This window comes from Neopsephotus bourkii, unplaced genomic scaffold, assembly GCF_033783945.1.
Source record: "Neopsephotus bourkii isolate Nb327-2 ecotype Australia unplaced genomic scaffold, CSIRO-AGI_Nbou_v1 NB_1248, whole genome shotgun sequence".
Taxonomy (NCBI): Eukaryota; Metazoa; Chordata; class Aves; order Psittaciformes; family Psittacidae; genus Neopsephotus; species Neopsephotus bourkii.
The window spans coordinates 2,284,353-2,303,175 of NW_026901733.1; the positions used below are offsets into that span (position 1 = coordinate 2,284,353).

The following is an 18,823-nucleotide window of genomic DNA, read 5'->3' on the forward strand; positions in this document are numbered from 1 at the left end:
CGCCGGCTGGGGAGCCACGCTCTTGGTGTGGAGCTGCCCTGACTCTTCCCCGAGAGACCCCAGTGGGGACGGTGGCTTGTGACGGAAGTTTCCCGTTTAGCTCGGCCGTGCTTCCTTGAGGGCGGCTGGGAGCAGAGCCCCGGCATGCTGCCCTCCTCCCTTGCGCGGGCCTGGCAGCGCGGCGAGTGGGTGCGAACCGCTCTGGGGAGGCGGCTGCTCGCTCCCCATGGCTGGGCCCTGCTGCAGACGGAGCCCGGGCAGTGCCCCCGCCTGTGCCTGAGGTGGCGGCACCATATCCACTGCAGGGAGCCCACCCTGCTGCTCCGGGCCGCCCGGAGGAGTATCGGAATACAAGCCTGGGGGCTGAGAGCTGAGAAACCTAGCGATAATAACAAACACGTGGCCGTGCAAAGGGCTGAGAAAGGAGAAACTTTGCTATCGGCTGCTCAGAGAGGTAAGACGGGCTGTAGTCACTTGTGAATGGGAGCACTGTGTGCTGGCAAGGAGGGGAAGTACTGCTGCAGCTGAGATCTTATAACCCCCAAACTCAGGAATTTAAAACACCGAGCCCTTTCTTTCCACGTCCTTTTGTTAGCAGCAGTTGATCAGTTTCAGTTTACGTATTGCACAAGCAAAACAGAAATTGGTGGCTTCTTCCAAACAGCTTGCGTATTAGTGGTTAAGTCACATCAGGGATAAGATTTTCAACGAGGAAAGGCTGAGTGAGAGAGTTGAGGTTGTTCAACCTGGAGAAGGCTCCAGGTAGACCGTACTGTGGCTTTTCAGTACTTAAAAGCGGCCTATAAGAAAAATGGGGAAAGACCTTTTAGCAGAGCCTGTTACAATAAGATGGGGGTAATGGTTTTAAACGAAAAGGGGAGATTCAGGCTGAATGTGAGGAAAAAATTCTTTACAATGAGGGTGGTAAAACACTTGCACAGGTTGCCCAGAGAGGGGGTAGATGCACCATCCTTGAAGGCATTCAAGGCCAGACGAGATGTGGCTCTGGGCAAGAGATGTCCCTGCTTGTTGCAGGGACTTGGACTAGATGATCTTTGAAGGTCACTTCCAACCCAAACTATCCTGTGATTCTATGTAGTCGCCTCTCATTTTCCTTTTCAAAAGGCAAACCTACTGCACACAGTGTGCCTTGAAGCTGTTGAAACAAGTTTATTTCTAGAAAATTGTTAAACGTCTACATGTGATGCTAGTTTATGGTTGTCACTTTGATTGCTCTCACTCACTTCAGTGAAAATGGTTTCTGCAGAATTAACCTCAAAAGTTCTAAGTGCTTTGAAAAGGTTTCGGAAAACCACCCTCAACTGGTTAGAAGATTGCAGGAGAAACTGTTACTAAAATTTCCCCTGTAGCGTATTTCACTGAAAGGCATGACTTCATCACCTAAGCAAATCAGTAGTTTCTTTCCAGGTTCTCAAAAACATTTTGTAACAGAGAATCTCGTGGCTGTTTTAAGGGGTTTTTTTTGTATGCATGCTGACACTTTACATCAAAACCAATAGATAAAATTAATCAGATAAGCTGCAGTTAATGATCTCAAATAAAATACGTTTTCGTCTAATATGCTTGTAATTGTTCACTTCATTAAGAACTCATAAAATCTGTTATTTTCAGTCAGTGTGTGCCATTTATAAGCTTGTCCTTTTTCATTTTCTACTTTTCTCTTTCATTGCATGAGGATTGCAATGATTGGGGGTTTACGTAGTTGCACGAATACAGCAGTGCTAAATAAACACCTCATTACTTCTTAAAAAAACTATCTGTCATTACACAAAAAGTAGCAGTAGTATTCTGGGTCTTGAAAATATCTAGTAGGAAAAAACAGAAAATAATAAGGTTTAGTACAGAGGTATAAGCATGCTGTGTACGGGATAAGAGATGTTCCATGGTCTCTTTTAGTGATGAGGCATCATGAAGCTGTTAGTGGATTTCTTTCTTGTGCCAAAATGTTATTTGAGCTGCAGACAAATAGAAGAGCATTTATAGAAGAAAACTATGCAAATCTTACTGTACAAGATTGTAACTCCTGCTTGTTTTCTGTCTATTTCAGTGAAAGATGCTGGAAGAGACTTTACCTATTTTATTGTGGTGCTTGTTGGAATTGGTGTTACAGGTTATTTCTAAAAATTATATTCTTTATTAGAAGATGCTTTTCATGAATTCCATCTGGTTTGATTAGTTTTCATTCCATTTGCTGTTGTTTCTGTTACAGGTGGTTTGTTTTATGTGATTTTTAAAGAACTATTCTCTTCTTCTAGTCCAAGTAAGATCTATGGAGATGCCTTGGAGAAATGCAGATCTCACCCTGAGGTTTGTTTTTGAACCTTAGTCACAAGTTTATGTTTCTCAGTAGTTTACTGTCTAACTTTGAGAAGTTTGCACAAAGAATCTCACAAGTGTCTGTTGTGACACTTCACTAAGGTTCAGTCATACTGTGAAGCACTGCGTAAGTATCCAGGAATTTAAACTCTTCATGAGAAACACAGATAGCATTCCCGTGGCTAACAGAAAAAGAGAGAACAGTCATGTTATCACACAAGGTAGCTAGATGTAAACAAAAGTCACTCTTAACACTGGATTCTAAAAGCCACTGCTTCAGGCACACCAAGAAATGCACGGAGCAGCTTTCAAACAAGATTGCCACAGATGCCACTGAGGATAGCCTAGAAAAGAAGTAACAGGTTGTCACTAGAATAACAATGGAGACTGGTTTGAAACAAGTTTGCAGAATTAAAACTTCTCTGCAATGTTTACACAGTAAAAATCACCCTCTCTTTTTAACCAACTATGTTAAAAGTAGCTTAATTTGGTCTGGCTTTACAGATCTGGGCAAAAAAATTGAATTTCTTAATGTTTTTTAGATAATGTGAAGAGGAATGCATTTGCGTTTTAAACTTTGAAACATACTGTCTTGGAGGAGACATGATCAAATATTTCATGCTTTTTTTTCCATTTTACACAAAATGTCAGTAAAGTATAAAATACACAGTAAGAAGACAGATTAAAATGTCATAATCACAGAGAACAGTACAAATGGAAGATAGTGGGATTTTAGACATCTAATCTGTGATTGTCAAAGAAAGCACTGAAATGCGGAGGAATTTTCCTTACACTGTTCTCTGTCATAAACTTTTCTACCCTTGACACATCAGACTCAGAGGGGGCATTTTGTTGAAAGTGAAATACATTCATAGCATTTCTGGAATATCTGTTTCAATGTGATACCTTCTGACAACTAAAGCCTCTCTTCTCTTGTAGATAATCGGTGTTTTTGGTGAATCCATTAAAGGTTATGGGGAGGCAACAAGAAGAGGAAGACGACAGCTTGTCAGGTGCCCTTTGGTGTTTGTCCCATACAGGCACAGCGGAGACATTTTAGGTCTCATAATAGAAAGCTAGATCTAGATTAATGAACTGCATGTGGCATACACTGTTACTTTTGAGTGAAAACGAAAGCAGTATTTTGCAGTACATCTTGTGGAGCACATACTGCTAAGTACAGCATACATACAGTGCAAAATGCCAATTCTGAGTGCCTCAAAACAAGCAGTGGTCAGAACAGTAAACACAGAGCCGGACTCTCTGAAAAATAGGAAGAGTCTGAAGGGAGCAGTACAGAGGCCTACACATGCATCTGGGGAGCAGGGATCTGACTGAAGTTTACAGTCTGAAACCCCCAAATAGAGTGAAATCATTCTTTGAAAAGTTGTTCCTGAAGAGTTTTTCTCCTTTTGAAGCAGTAGTTTTTATCAGGCCAGAAAGAGCAGGAGGTACTAAATTTCAGACTTTATAGCTTGCTCTCTTTAAAGCTGGGCTGGGCCTGACTGTACAGGTTGTAATCACTGCAGTGATTATATTGTCCCAAGCTGATCTGCAGTATTGGCTGCCCATTTCTTAAACTGATTTTTGGTACTTGAGGCCACATCTATACTGTGTATTTAACAGAACATCTCTCACCTAAACCTTTCATCAGGGTATTTGAGGGAAGTAACAGAAGTAATTCTTAGAAAATGTGAATCCTCCCTGCCCTGTAACACAGTAGGGGCTTTGTCTTTATTGGGTCCTTTGACTTGAATTTACCTGAGGAGGTTTCATACAGGCTGGGACACATAAGCCCAGATGCATAACTTGAACCGTGAAATTGAGAAACTTTTTTTTTTTTTCCCAGAGGAAAGTGTTATTTACTGGTGGAAGTTTTATCTTTTCACCAGACTGTGAAAAAGTGTTTAAAGTGGAGCTGCTAATGAAAAGGATATGCACTAAATGTTTTAAGCACCTGTCTGTAAAAGAAGCTGTGTAAATAAGTAAATGCACTATAAGCTTTCCTAGTATTCCCATCAGTTTGAAAGTTTAGTATTTAAAATAAATTTTTGAGCTGAGGACTTTGTGTCTGCAGTGTAACAATGTCTCAAAAAGAGTAGATTTCTGTGTGTGTTTATGAATACCTTGAATATGAATTTACTGCAATAAGGCTCTTCATTCATCCTTGTTCTCTGTAACCAATAATGTCACCTTAAACATATTGGAAGTTTAATTCACAGTGTGTATCTGAGCATGACTGATGAAAATAAGACCTTGGTAGTATGCAGCAGTTAGTAATTTCAGTAGGAAGCATAAGCTGGCACCAGAACTCTAGTTTGACCGTTCGTTTTTGGAAGTGGTCACCTTGAAAGTAACATGACCTTTATCTGATATTGAGCATAACCTAACTTCAGTCTAAATATCAGCATTTAGACCGGAGGTTTGATATCGGTGCTAAAGTTACACAACTTTAGTAGAACAAAATTATTGCCAAAATACGTCAAGCATATAGTGAAGTGTTTGTTTTGATGTGATTTAACCAACCTGATAATTGATAATTAAGTTAACAGAACATTGTTTGTGTGCTTTGGCTTGGTAACTTCATTTTAAGTGCCTAAAAACCCCCAAACCCTGGCAGTCTTGATGATGTGGGTGTTCCTTTCTGCGTGTCAGACTCTGAAGCTGGGGGTTCTTTAGAATAAACGCAAGGAAATTCCAGAATTTTCAGCCACTGGATAGCTGTTGACTTTCAAGGGGCGGGCTGGGGTGGGGATATATAAGCAGTTAGTCTGTTAATCCTCAACTTCATACTAGTTCTTCTAACTCCACTAGTCCTTATGCTCACAGCAGAGCTTCGGAAGAGGCGTAGAGAGAATGAACCCACGGTAGCATAAGGATTGCATCGGAATAAATTTTCGTACAAAATAGTTAAACAGCTCCTCTAAAGAAGTTGTTTAGATTTTAACTAGCATATAACATGTATCCTTGCTGGGTGGCTTGGGTTTTTGTTTTGCTGTTTTAGTCACATTGAATACATAAAGGATGGACTGAAACATATGCGTTTGAAGTTCTATATCGAGGGCTCTGAATCGGGAAAGCAGGGAACAGTCCATGTGGAAGTCAAAGAGGTACGTACAATTGCTTGATACAGCTGACAAGCTTAATCTTGAGTTCAAAACTACCAAAGAGGAAAAAAAAAAAACAAAACAAAACCAAAACAGCCTGAAATTGTTTTTCTTACAGAATCCTGAGAGAGGAAGACTTGAGGTCCGCTACATATTTGTGGACGTTGACACCTATCCTAGAAGAACCATTATCATAGAAGACAACAGATAGCCAATGATCAAAGTTACTGTCTCACCTGATAGAGTACTGGATGATACTGGTGTCGCCAGACTGCTTGAGTTGTTTGGTATTCTCGGTTGTTATCTCGCAGCTTTGGGGTTCTGTTACAAGGAAGCAGACTCTCAGGGCCTCCATTGAGGTCTTTCATAATAAAAGGTATGGGATTTGAAGTGAAGCCAATGAAATAATAGTAGAGCCATCACTTATGGCAATTACTTTTGACATAGGAAAATACTGGTTCGTAATAAACAGTTTAATGCTGGATAATACTTCTGCACACCCAAAAACTGAGTATACCAAGATGTTAGATTTAGATGGATTATTTTTTTTTTCCTTGCTTGCATTTTCCAATAGTACTGCAATAAAAGTGTAGGCAAACTCACTGTTTTCCTTCAGGATGCCCTTACAGAAAGTAATATGATATATAGGAGATCTAGCCCAAAGGAACGTAAGGATAGGAACTGTGTAGAAACACACCTGTGACAAATGACTGAAGATAAAGACTTCATTATCAGTGACTTCTAAATAAGAGAACAACTACACTGTCTGCTCATTGTGATGTTTGCTGTGCTGCTCCATGGAGTTGTAGCAACTCAGCACTGTTCACAGTATTTCCATCAACTAATGTAAATATTCTGGAAATCAGATGCATATAGGTTTACACAAAGTCAAAAGTTCAACTCATGACAAAATTTTTCACCTAGATTTCTTCCTTAGTGCAGCATTGCAGACAGCAAGCATAACCCTGTGTATTAATAATCAGACTCGGTTGTGATGATCTGCCACGCAGCACCAGTCAAAAACATTCAAGCTTTAGCTTCTCATATTTAACCACTTTATTAAAACACCAACTACTGTATTTTTCTGTAGTTACCTATTGTGTTACCAGCTTTTTACTTCACTAGTGAATTATCCCTGCATTAGGCATTCACTGATGTTCAGTTAGCAGTCGTTACTATGTGATTATTTAATGGTATATTTGGACTGTTCTAAAGTTCATACAGTGTTCTCTCATACAATGCCACAAATACTATATGTATACCTTCAGTAATGCTACTCTGGTCTTAAGCTATCCTGTTGATCTGCCTCCCAGTAATCCCACTTGCAGAATCATAACTGGAGATAATGCTTTGTTACACCCAGATAGCTGCCTTAATCACTACAACCTTGACTTCAGTCAGATCCTCATAATGTTTGAAAGTATTCTGTGAAGATGAGTCACACATTCATCCCAGTCACATGGGCAGAGCTAACCATTATAGCAGAGCAGCCACCAATGTCAATCTGTGATAAACTGCAAAGCATTTGGGGGTTTCCACACTGTACACAATGTAACTGACTTTTACTGTGTCTTTAAATAATGAAAGCAATTGATTCCCATTGTTCTTCATGTTATTTTCTTGAAAGCAGTAGAGTTACTAACACCTTTTGACTTACGACTCTTCCCAATTCTTAGCATTTCATTTTCCAAAACTTCTGATTCAGAAGAAATTTTCAAACTAACCTAATTGATTTACAACCAAATAAAAAAGGAAGAAAATAGTTAAGGCCCTCATTGCTTCACTGCAACCTGTTGCAGTTCTGAATGATAACATTACACACCATATTTACCTGCCACTGCTTATGTCCAGTTGCTATAAGCATCTGTCATACTGTTGTGGTTACTGAGAACCATATTTAGAAGAGTTTTGTCATGAATGCAAGACAGAGCATGATTGTCAGAACACATCAGAAATACTGCCAGCTATGTACGTTTAGAATCCAAGATCACTAGCCTTAAGCCCATACTATACCTTGATAAAAATGTAATCTCTCTTCACCTTTTGCAAACCACGACTACATAAAAATACATAGTTTAAATTAGAAAATCGAACACTGTATTTGCCTTGCCTTTATGAGTCAAGCAATGTCAACCTGTGATGTCAAGCTGCCTGAAAGCCGCTGTAAACGTCAACAACAGGCTAGCTTGTGGAATGGTGGGTAACTGGAAGGTTCAGCTTTCCTTTTCAGTAACACAGGCAGTAAATATTTCAGTGTTTTCTTTTTAAAGCTCTTTCCTTTTATTCTCTGAAAAGCACAAAATTGCAGCATGTATGGGTTACTTTCTGATGTGAAACTGTCATGTTACTGTTACTAAAGCTGTGGAAAAATCATGGCCAGGAAGTCAGAGCTCAAACAACCTTTTCATGGAAATTAAACAAATTTTCCAGAGTTAAGTTTTGATTGTTGCAGAATTAATAAAATTACATATGCTCAAAACCCACATCTCCCTTAGGAAATGAAAATATTTCAGCAGTGAAATGCTCTTTTTCCAGAAACATTGTGTCGCAAACTACTCAAAATGTACTTGAGGTGGTGTGTAACTTTGTCTTAACTTTGGTGTCTCTGCCTTCATTTTTGTGCATGCCAAAACTTGTGCATGTATTAATAGGCAGCCAAGATCCTTTGAGCTGGTTTGTGGGAATAATAATGTTACTCTGTCATCTACACGACCTCTGAGTCTAGGCCCTGTGTATACTTGCTGTATTGTGATAGAAAGAAATAGACCTTCAGGAAATTAATTTTGTGAAAACTTTAAAATATAACAAATGACTACTCTTACTAAGCTTCAGTAAACAGAAGATCTCGCTAAGGAAATGGAATTTTAGACTGGAAATGAAAAATGTTGTTGTGCATGACTGACTGAGTTTAAAAATTACCCTGATACATAAATAATTCCTGCACAGAAATCAAGTTTCAACGATCAATTTAGGTAATAGAGTCATGATCTTGGGAATGGTTGCAAATAAATGTATGTCTGATACAGCAAACTTCAACAAACTCACTTAACAAGGAGAGGAGACAGGAATGTAAGACAATTATTGTGTCACGTGGCAGATGCAGAAATAAAAAGATGTGCTGGGGGTTTTCACAAATAATTTCAATTCACTTTGTTCTCAGCCATGTCTCACTATCACAAGGGATGCTATCCTAATACTCATGAGGTTATTACAGTATGTAAATGATCAGCCACCTAGTTTCAAGGAGCAAGCTTAAAGATATGACAGTGAGGGCTTATAACAGGCCTCTCTATATGGGGCTGTGAAGTCTGCTTGAAGATTTGGAATACAGTTGGTACTGGAAAAATGGATAAATTTGAAAGCAAAAAGATCTCCCCTCAACCTCTTTTTTGGTGGGGCAGAATGGCTTATTCCCTAGAGAGGTGTTCACTTGCTCAGAATAGAGAATAATAGAACTCCAGTGCAAATTCTCCTTAGGCAGCTGGGAAGTCATTATGATACAATATACCCAAGAATCATGAAACAGTCATTCCAACCTGTACTGTAAATAATTGAACAGCAGAAGTATTTAACAGTTGTTCTTATTAAATTCTCAGGGATTTTTTTATTCTGCATGAGTTACGTAAAATAATCTATAGGAATTATAATGTGAATTAGTACCATCCTGTATTCAAATTCAGTATATTTAGATGTCCTTAATAATGATACATAGTTAAAAGTTGAAAATGTACCAAAAATACTTTGCAAGTAAAAGGAAAGAAAAAGGAAAAAAAAAAAAAGAGTCTGTTTGGAAGTCTGTGGTTGTCCTAGGAGGAATACATATGATTCCCTTCATCTCTGATAGGTCATCAAGGAATATTTGTAACTCAACAAATAAAAGAAGCGCAAGTATGTATTTCAGTAAAGGAGTTCAGTTTGGAAAGCCTCTTGCTTGCCTCTCAAACTGTTATCAAACTGCATTTCATTTTAAACAGCCACATAAAAAGTAATACAACTTGTGGAAAAAAACAGTAAGTAAGCTTATAATTATTGACATAAAGGATATGACACAGTACATCTTAAAATTATCAAGGATTTTAAATTAATAGTGTCAGGTTTAGTTGGCGTATATGGCAAGTACGAATATTTACCTGTCTATATGAAAATTTGCTACATGACAAATCTTGGGGTTTGGGAATGAAGATGGAGGTCACTTGCCAACTACAGTTGCAGACAGAATAGACTTGAAAGTTAACTGTATTTATGGCCTGACGCAGCACAGCGGCATAGGCAACCAGTCACAGTGGTGGAATACCCAGGGGAGCTGGCAGTGGTGTACATGGTCTTTACTTCCAGATCATGTACGTGCGCCTGCCTCTGCATCTTAAAACCTCCCAGTACTGTGCTGAGAAACGTTTCCAGGATAATCATGTTTATCCAATCTCTATTTAATCACAATTCCCTTTATCTGAATCACAATTATGTTCTCTAGCATGAGTTGCCTTCTTGTATTACTCCCCACAATTAACTCTATTAACCTTCATTTATCCAAGCGTGTTTTCACTTCTTACAGGAACAGGGTTGCTTTGCAATTTGAATCCAAATTCTTTCTTTACTTTTTTTTATTCCCCCTAGAAACAATGATCTCACCCATAGCAGTGCCTTATTACGGTTACACACATAACATAGCTATATTCCCTGACAACTGATTTGCGGTATTAGTGCTGCAACATCCAGAGAGGGGCTGGAAATGAACTGCTGTTTTGTATGCTGTCTGGGGCCATGCATTACCCTGTTTAATAACATGAAGCCATGTACTGATGGCAGAGTGCAGATTTGCAGAATGCCACTAGCTGCTTTTCGGCATGATACCTGGTGAGATCCAAGCACCTTCTCCTCCTCCTGGGGCTGCAAAACCACCGAGTTCAAGTGTGTGACACTGGTAAGGATAAAAGTGATGGAGAAAAATAGCTGAGACATCTCAAGATTTAGGACAGAAAGCAACTTTTTTTATCAACTGCCTTGAGCATAAAAGTCTCATAATAAGCCACAACTATTTTTCCCTGAAAACATCCATGAAAGATATCCCACTTAACTAATTTTTTTGTATTCTTCCCACTTCTTTTCCCTGAATTTCCTCTTTAACACCTTTTTTGAGGGAGTCCCGCCAGCCTCTAAAACTATTTCTGTTTTCCTTCAAAATATTGTGCCTAACTTCCATGTCTACATTTATCTTCTTATATTTAATCCAGCAGAATGAAAGCTGACAAAGAAATATCACACCTTCTGTTTCCAAGATTTCTAGAGCTGGTGGCTTTTCTGCTGTGGCTGTTTACAACTTTTTCCATCATGCTTGACTCACTTAAAAGGTAGTACAAAGTCAGTGGCTACAGCCCGTAATTCAGCATCATCTGGATGACAGGAAGTCTTACAGCTACGAAATATTTTACCCTATGTTAAGGTAAATAAAGTGAAAGGATTTCAGGGAAATCATTTTGATTTTACTGAGTGTCTGATTTCTCCATCAAAAAGCAGCAGTATAACATTCAGTGTATTCCCCATGAAAATCTGGAGGTATGATTATATCAATATATCTACCATATATACAATGGTTTATATCCAAAATAAAAGTCAAAAAATTAATCCCTGACCCATCAAAACCTGATTAAGGGGAATTAATTCCGAAGAACAATGTCATCCAAACCAGCCATCTGACACATTCTGCAATTATTAGCATATTAACTTGTCATATGTTTCTGCATAAATACATATATATGCATATGCATAAAAATACATCAATATATAATGTAAAGCATATATGTTGTATCATGTATATTTTATATATGTACTAGAAATACATATGTATATGTAGATACACATATGTATACATCTACATATGTGTGTATGTATATACATTCTTGACGTCACCTTGGTAAGCTTTTCATGGAACATCAAAGTAAACCAGCTTCTTGAGGCTATTCAGAAGCAGACACCTACCATTACAGACCAAGTCAGGTCTCCAGGGATATTCCTACTGTGATCTGAAATCACTGTGGTCTGCGTAAGCCATGTGAACTCACAAGTGGTGAGTTCTGGATGGTAGCTCAGATCAATCCCTTCATTTTTTAACTCATGTCCAGCTCTCCATCCAAATGTTCAAAGGCTGACATCTACAAAAACTCCAGACATCTCTCAATGGCAAATGCTTCAAGGGGAATTAAAAAGAAGAAATCAGATAAGGACAAGGATGTAATTTGTGCTATGATTAGAACCTGTCATCTCTAATCACTCCTGCACTGAATGAATCATGGCAGTTTCTCCTTGATAATCTCTCACTCCATCCTGCATTGTAATGGTAAAGGCCAGAAAAATAGTGCCACATTCACTGGTAGTTGTCAGCGTTTGGGACAGAATACCAAAATTAAAATCATAGACTCATGGAATAGATGTAAAAAAATATATACATATTTATTATTATTTTTTTAATATTAGATATATATAATCAATGTAAACCAACTGCCAATGTCACAGTCAGCCCTAGCCACCATGCTGTATCACCCACCTGAGGGATGTTACATAGTGACTTCCTTTCCACAGAGGACTGGCCCTGTACTGCCCAAGCAAAGTGTTCCTACATGTTGTCTACAAAATAGTTATCCATCACAACATAAATACCAAACCATACAAGATCAAAGTAAAATTAAAACTCTAAAAAAAGAACCCATTGTAATGTGAAGAAAATGACTACGTATTCCACAGAGTGAAGTCTATGTTTTTAGATTTAACATGCTCCTGTGAACATTGTTAGGCAACGCCATAGTCAGTGAGCAATCTTGCTGTGTGAGAGCATTAAATGCTTCTGCTATATGCCCAGTCTGATGTGGCTCCATTGCTGTACCTTGTGATAAGAGTTCAGAAGCAACCAGCCCGTACATACCCATGTTGAGGTCACTGAGATGACATAAAGGGTTTTGCTTGCTGTGCCTGTGGTCTGATACTCATGGGAGTCTCCACCTTTCAAAGGCACACATTTGATGGCTTTCTGAAAATTACATTCTGTTCAGTCTTGGAGCCCCGGGGAAGGTTTCTATCTCTAATTCAAGGGTCATTGATCTCTTCCCTGGGAATAAGAGGTGGTTTGCTGGAGGCCAGCTGCTGGCTGGTCTTTCAGACCTCTGCATACCACACACATTCCTAGGGCCATGCTTTCTGCATTCACCCGGCAGATCTCACTGGGGTTTTAAAGACAAAAATAATGTGGATACTTTCGGAACTGCCTATATATATCACTGCTTTTATCACAGTGTATAGGGTTACATGACAAGCACTTTCACACTGAAATAATTTACTTGGTAGTAGTAAGGGCTTGTCAGTAAAGATACAAATACTTTCTGTACCACTTAAACCAATAATGAGCACAGGGCTGGGACTCAGGAAATACTGATTCTGAACTAAATTCTGTCATCCATCCCTTCTGTTGGCATTTCTGTCTTTCTCTCTGCTATAATAATCACCTGTCACAAATGAGAGTTATGAGAATCAGGTAACGAAGGGAAATGGCAGAAAGCCTGGGCAGGTAGGCAGGGGCCCTCAAATGAAGCAATGATTTTGCGAAACCCAGAGGGCAAATTTTCAGTAGCTGGAGCACATTTCTTAAACACATTTCAAGTCAGGCACTCAAAAGCATTTTTCCAGGAAGATCTCATCACATTTGTCTGTGAGAGTGATGGGTAAAGAAATAATTACATAATAGGTCATGACATTTAAGTGAAATCAAGACATAACTCAAGAAATCCATAATCATACAGGAAGTTTCATAGGAAACTGTTAATACTAGCGCTGATAATGAAGGGCTAAAGTGTCCACTAGCCCAAGCCTGGTATTCCTGGGCATCCCACATCCCTGCGCTGCAGTTAATCTCTGGTTTTAGTGAAAAGCTTTTTGGACTTGAAGAAGAATGTGGTAAGAAACAGAAGCTCACTTTTAAGCTCAGATTAAAAAACACAACAAACCTTATGCATAAAAGAATGAAACGGGTCGCTCAAGGGCAGTATGAACATCTTTGTGCATATAAAGAATATAATACATATCTCTGAGCTGGACGCAGCTTTCTTCTGATACAAACAGGAGCCATAGCACCACATGCCATTTGTGGGAGCACACACATCGCTTCACAATGTAATGGGCTGTCTGAATAAAAGCCATGAAGTTGAAAGCAGATCTTGATTCTTCTCACACAACAAAACTAACAGAAACTGCAGAATGGGTTGAGCTTTCCTAACACTTAAACGGGGGAAGTTTAGATTGGATATAAGGACGAAATTCTTTACTGTGGGGGTGGTGAGGCACTGGAATGGGTTACCCAGGGAAGCTGTGAATGCTCCATCCGTGGTGGTGTTCAAGGCCAGATTGGACAGAGCCTTGGGTGAGGTGGTTTAGTGGGAGGTCCCTGCCCATGTCAGAGGGGCTGGAACTTGATGATCTTAAGGTCCTTTCCAACCCTAACTATTCTATGATTCTATGATAACACTGAACTAGGAACTTTATTAGGAGCTGTTAAATTAAATCCTAAGTCCTTTTACCTTCCTTTTTTACTTTCTTCACATTCCTTCTACAATCTTTATCGGCTTCAAGAAACGTTAATTAGAATGATGAAGTCCTTTGTATGCAATGAAAGCAGGCTCTCTCGGCTTTGGCTATAATTTGTAGTTTAGCACCACCTTCCTAGACACCAAAGAATTACAGCTTTGCTCTGGCAAATCTTTCAGCTTGAAACCTTCCTACAAAAACGGAAGTACAAAGAAGGATCGGGTTTTTTCTCAATCTGTTTCAATTACTAGACATTTTTAATAATAAGATTGAGTTCTTAGTCCTCAGCATTTTTTTGGAGATCATCAGTTTTTAGAAAGTATCCCACAGACTGGTGTTCCCTATAGCACCTCAGGTACGGCTCTGTAGCTGTGAATCAGTTGTCACAGTTTCAGGGCCCATCATTTATGTTTCCAAGTCATGAAAACTGAACTGTAATTATAGATCATGCTGAATATAGCATATTTTAGTATTAAAAAACGAGCTTGTGAGTGTCTGATCTGAACATGATATATTGACTTAACATTGTAAGCAAAAATTTCAACCTATTTTCTATGCTTCATCATAAATAACTGTTAAGAAAAGAGTTTCAATGATTTCTTGAAAAACAGGATTGACAGAACAAATAAAATTGTGGTTGGCAGCCTCATGGTTCACAATATAAACACTTTCTTCCATAATCCACGGAGATGATAAGGAAAACATTAAAGATGACAGACGTAGGGTAACTAACCTGCATCAGCATCAAACACAAGCCCATACCTCAACGAATATTGAAGCAAACCATAAAGGGTTTTTTTAATGCATTTTTCAGTTTTCCTTTTCTGCATGCTCCCCAGCATGCCCTCGCTTGAATGAGGCATGTCCAGGATCAGCTAACCAAGAATAAGCTTAATCACAAAATTACCCTACAGTGACCCTCTGCAAAACCTCCTTCTAGGTTGAGCTTATCTTGTAACCCAGAAGCTGCATGCAACCCCCATGTCATGTTCTGTTTTACAAAAGTCTCACATAATTGATACTTCAAAATACCCCAGGGGTCTGTGTACTTTTGCTTGGCTTGGTGCTTCCCACCACCACCACAGGAGGTGTTCCCTAAGATGCGGTCACAGAATTGTGGGTGACATGTTGTGTCCATCCTGCCTGTGTTCCTCAGGACAGCCCTGTGGCTAACTCGCTCACTGCCGTGTTCCATGCTGAAGCTGCATCCCCTCTTAAGTCTTTGCTGACATGGGGGTGCAGCAATCTCCCTGGTTGTAAAATTATTCTTCATCTAGAAAATGCCTTTAATATGGAGGAAGCCTCTTGTCTCTTAGTTTCTTTGCCTGTGCAAATACTGCAGCATAATCTGACTGTAAATGTAAAGCAACCCCTCATTTTTGTCTCTTTAGGGAAGAAACAAAGCTATTGCATGTTAAGCAACCATCACACTTTCCCTGATAGATCTCCACCCTTCTATTACATATTTAATTTCTCATAAACAGAACCCTAGTGGCAACCGACAGTGGGTTTAGTTATGGCAGTGAACTAAAAGAACAGACACAGTTACATCTGCTGACTGGGCAACAGCACAGAGAGAAAAGATGATGATAAGAGAGGAGCTGTAGGTGTCAGCCTTTAAAATCTTCCCTGAATTCCACATGTGAATCAGGTATGGTTTCTGGAAGCAGCCTCAAGAAAATGCATGTGAGTGAGTCTTTTCATGTAGATTAGTTTGATTTCTTTACACTTTTGTGTGGATATTCTCATTAAGAATTAAAAAGCCTAAAGTGACCTTTATTTAATTTATTTAATTTCCAAGGAGAACTAAAGCAGATTGCATTAAGGACACTAATTCTGGCTAAGAGTGTCCACATATTATTGTATAATGCAGTTTAGTTCTTGACTTTTCAATTCACATCTTTAGCTTGGACTGCATTTCAATGAGGCCCTGAGAAGCAAACACAAAGTGCATTACTGTTTTAAGAACGTCATGATAGTGTGCAATGCTTAACAGATTTATATTGTTTTCTTGTCCCACTTAGTGGAGCATATAAATATTTCCATAGACATTGCTACTCATTAGAGGCAACTGCATAAACAGATGCGCATGCTTACATGGCACTTACTTTTGATGCTTCTCTTAAAATTTGAATTTGGCTTTAATCACACCTAGAGTTTGCATAGAAAATATATCAGAGACTTCTTTCAACTGTATATGACATTTACCCTTGCAGGAATGACTGGTTTTCATACACACATGCCCAGTGAAAACAGATTATATTAGCAAGGAAATTATTTTTTAATGTCTGCACTTCCACTGGCTCTGCAGCCCTTCTTAGACACTGTTATCTCTAAAACCCCTCTCAGATTCCTCAGTATCAGACCAGTCACACTGTGGGACAGGTAGCTCAGTTGGGAAAGCCATGGTAAAGTCTCAAGCATCATGTCATTTTCCAGTCATAATGTTTATATCCCAGTAAATTAAGTTTGGGAGGCTCAGAGCATCAGAAACCATGATCCTGGAAGGGCAGTTGCCCTGGGCTGACCCTAGTTTTCCACCTTCCTCTCCATTCTGATTGTCCCCACAAAGGCGAAAGCACCACCCAGGGGCTTTTGGGCCTTGTGAAAAAGGAGCCTGGAGAAGGGCCTGTGGGTTCCCTGTGAGCAGGAGTTATGGACTTGGTCACTTTGATTTAATGCTTTTCTTCAGTGTAATCCACCTTCCCTCATGAATGACTAATAAGCAAGTCAAAGTGTTGTGGTCAGTAAGGTATTTCTACCCCCAATGTATTGACCTGGTGAAGATATTTGCTTGCCAAGCAGTTTTCCATCTTTCAGGTAAGTGAACTTTGCAATTAGCTCCCCGAGCATGGTGTTTGCTTGAAAGTAATGCCATTAAGGATGCTCTCTTTGCCTCCAGCTGCTGCACTTCAAATTTGATGGCGTTGCTGTCTTGTTAGAAATCTGAACAGAATGAAGGGCATACAGAGAGGACAGAAGGCACACAGTATTAGCAGTTATTGTTTGATGAATACAAAGTGATAGCATCAACTATAAAAGCTAGAGAAGTCCTGCTTACAGTTCTTTAATAACTTGGAATTAAATTTTACACAATGAGCATCTGTTATCAGTCAATTTTCCGCCACACTCATACAGCAAAAGCTTCAGCCAAGATAGTTTGCCTGTTTTCTAGGGCCAAGGCTGAACAAAAAAATGTGTCTCCATTTCTCCCCCTGCCTGATGAAATATACCAAGATCCTATTCTGGCAGCTCCAGCAACCTCTGATTTCAAGCAAGTATTTTGGATTCGCCTACAGACAGCTTCTGTGGCAGAAATATGGCTTTTATTCCTATGAAAATCCACAGAAACTTTGCCAATACACATAATTACCCTTCTCTGGTTCCCACAGACCAAGGCTAAAGGCCCTGCCTGCAGTTTTCCCCAAGTAACTGGGACAGGGCAGCCCTTCCTAGGTCATGATACTTGGGGCACCCAAGTCTGGGCACCCAGGGGGACCAGACCCCAACCCTCCCATGGCTGCTGGGTTGAATCCATAGAGATATTCCACTGGGCAGCAGGAAATCCCCTAGAGCCTCACAAGCAGTCTTTTCCCAGCATCTCAGCCTTTCCTATGGGATTTATGGCAAGTAACTAGGAATAGCTTTCTTGGAAAACATCATATTTTTAAATGGTAACATCTGAAACTCTTCTGTGTGCTGACAGATCCTCGCATCTTTCACACTCAGGATGGTAGAAGCCAGCTGAGCAGCTTGCTGCTGAATTGGAGTTGAGTGCTGCAAAATCCATTCAGCAGACCCAACACAGCTGCTGCAGGGAGAATGGGACCTCGACTTGGGCACCCAAGGCATGACTTTGATGAAGCAGAGCTGTGAGATTCTGCTATAGAGAAGAATACCAATAACTAAAAGGGAAAACCAAAATAAACCTTATTTAGAAAATTACTCCAATGTGGATTTGTTCTGTGCTGAGATTACCAGCCACTTGTTCTCTGTAATTCCAGCAGCTGCAGGAGAGTCCCTGGCAGGGACAGGGACTGGCAGATCTGGTTTAATCAGCACATCCCACCTCACCCTGGGGATGAGTGCCTCTTTCAGACACCATATCTCAATTGCACCCTGTCATGTCCTTAAGCCCTTACTTTTTTCCTATTGCCATAGGAAAGGGGATAAGCAGAGGCTGGAGTGAAGGTCTGTAACAATGGAAGAGGATGTTTTTTCTCAAACCCTTTTAGAAACAGGTTTTACTGAATATTTGCAAACAACCATGCACTGCTAGCAATTGAAAAAAATTGCAAAAAAATGAACAAATTGTCCTAGGTCACCTGTCTAAACATGTACAAAGTGCGCAGTGGGTATGTCAGGGAGGAGACTGCCAGCAGACAGCCTTGAGGACCCACTGGGATCCATCATCTCTTCCCTTCATACGCTTGGGTCAGGGCAGGATTTATTTCCATGGCCTGAGGACTGCAACTGCTTCATTTTAAGCCCAGCTTAGACTCATTAAATCCACACCGATGCCTTTAACAGGTCTTTTTTTCCACTTCAGAGCTCCCCAGGATGATAACTGGATTAATTGGTGTTTACACAGAGCTTTGTGATGGAAAGTCTTGGTAAAATGTGTGCTGTAGATTTAGCACTTTTTGGACTACAGATTCAAAAAAATGCAGTCTGAACTTACTTAGGGGTCCTCATTCAGTAGGATAGTTCCAAGCATGTTTAAAGATAACAATTTGAGTTGAGAACTCCACTAGATTCAAGCCTAACTTTATTAATTTCTTACACAAAATGAGCAGTTTTCTACGCTGTAA

General features: G+C 39.7%; 1 protein-coding gene across 3 annotated transcripts; it reads left to right on the forward strand.

The window, feature by feature from the left end:
• Positions 1–24: 24 nt before the first annotated feature.
• On the forward strand, positions 25–6,024 carry TIMM21 (translocase of inner mitochondrial membrane 21). Of its 3 annotated transcripts, XM_061364667.1 has the most exons (6): positions 30–454; positions 2,069–2,131; positions 2,231–2,328; positions 3,277–3,350; positions 5,342–5,447; positions 5,563–6,024. In XM_061364667.1, exons 1-6 carry the CDS (start codon positions 145–147, stop codon positions 5,653–5,655), a joined length of 744 nt encoding a protein of 247 aa, XP_061220651.1. In that variant the 5' UTR covers positions 30–144; the 3' UTR covers positions 5,656–6,024. The 3 variants fall into 3 exon arrangements, with proteins under 3 accessions (XP_061220652.1, XP_061220653.1, XP_061220651.1); XM_061364668.1 differs by lacking the exon at positions 5,342–5,447 and having other exon boundaries at positions 25–454; XM_061364669.1 differs by lacking the exons at positions 5,342–5,447; positions 5,563–6,024 and adding an exon at positions 4,187–4,400 and having other exon boundaries at positions 25–454.
• The last annotated feature ends 12,799 nt before the right edge of the window (positions 6,025–18,823 follow it).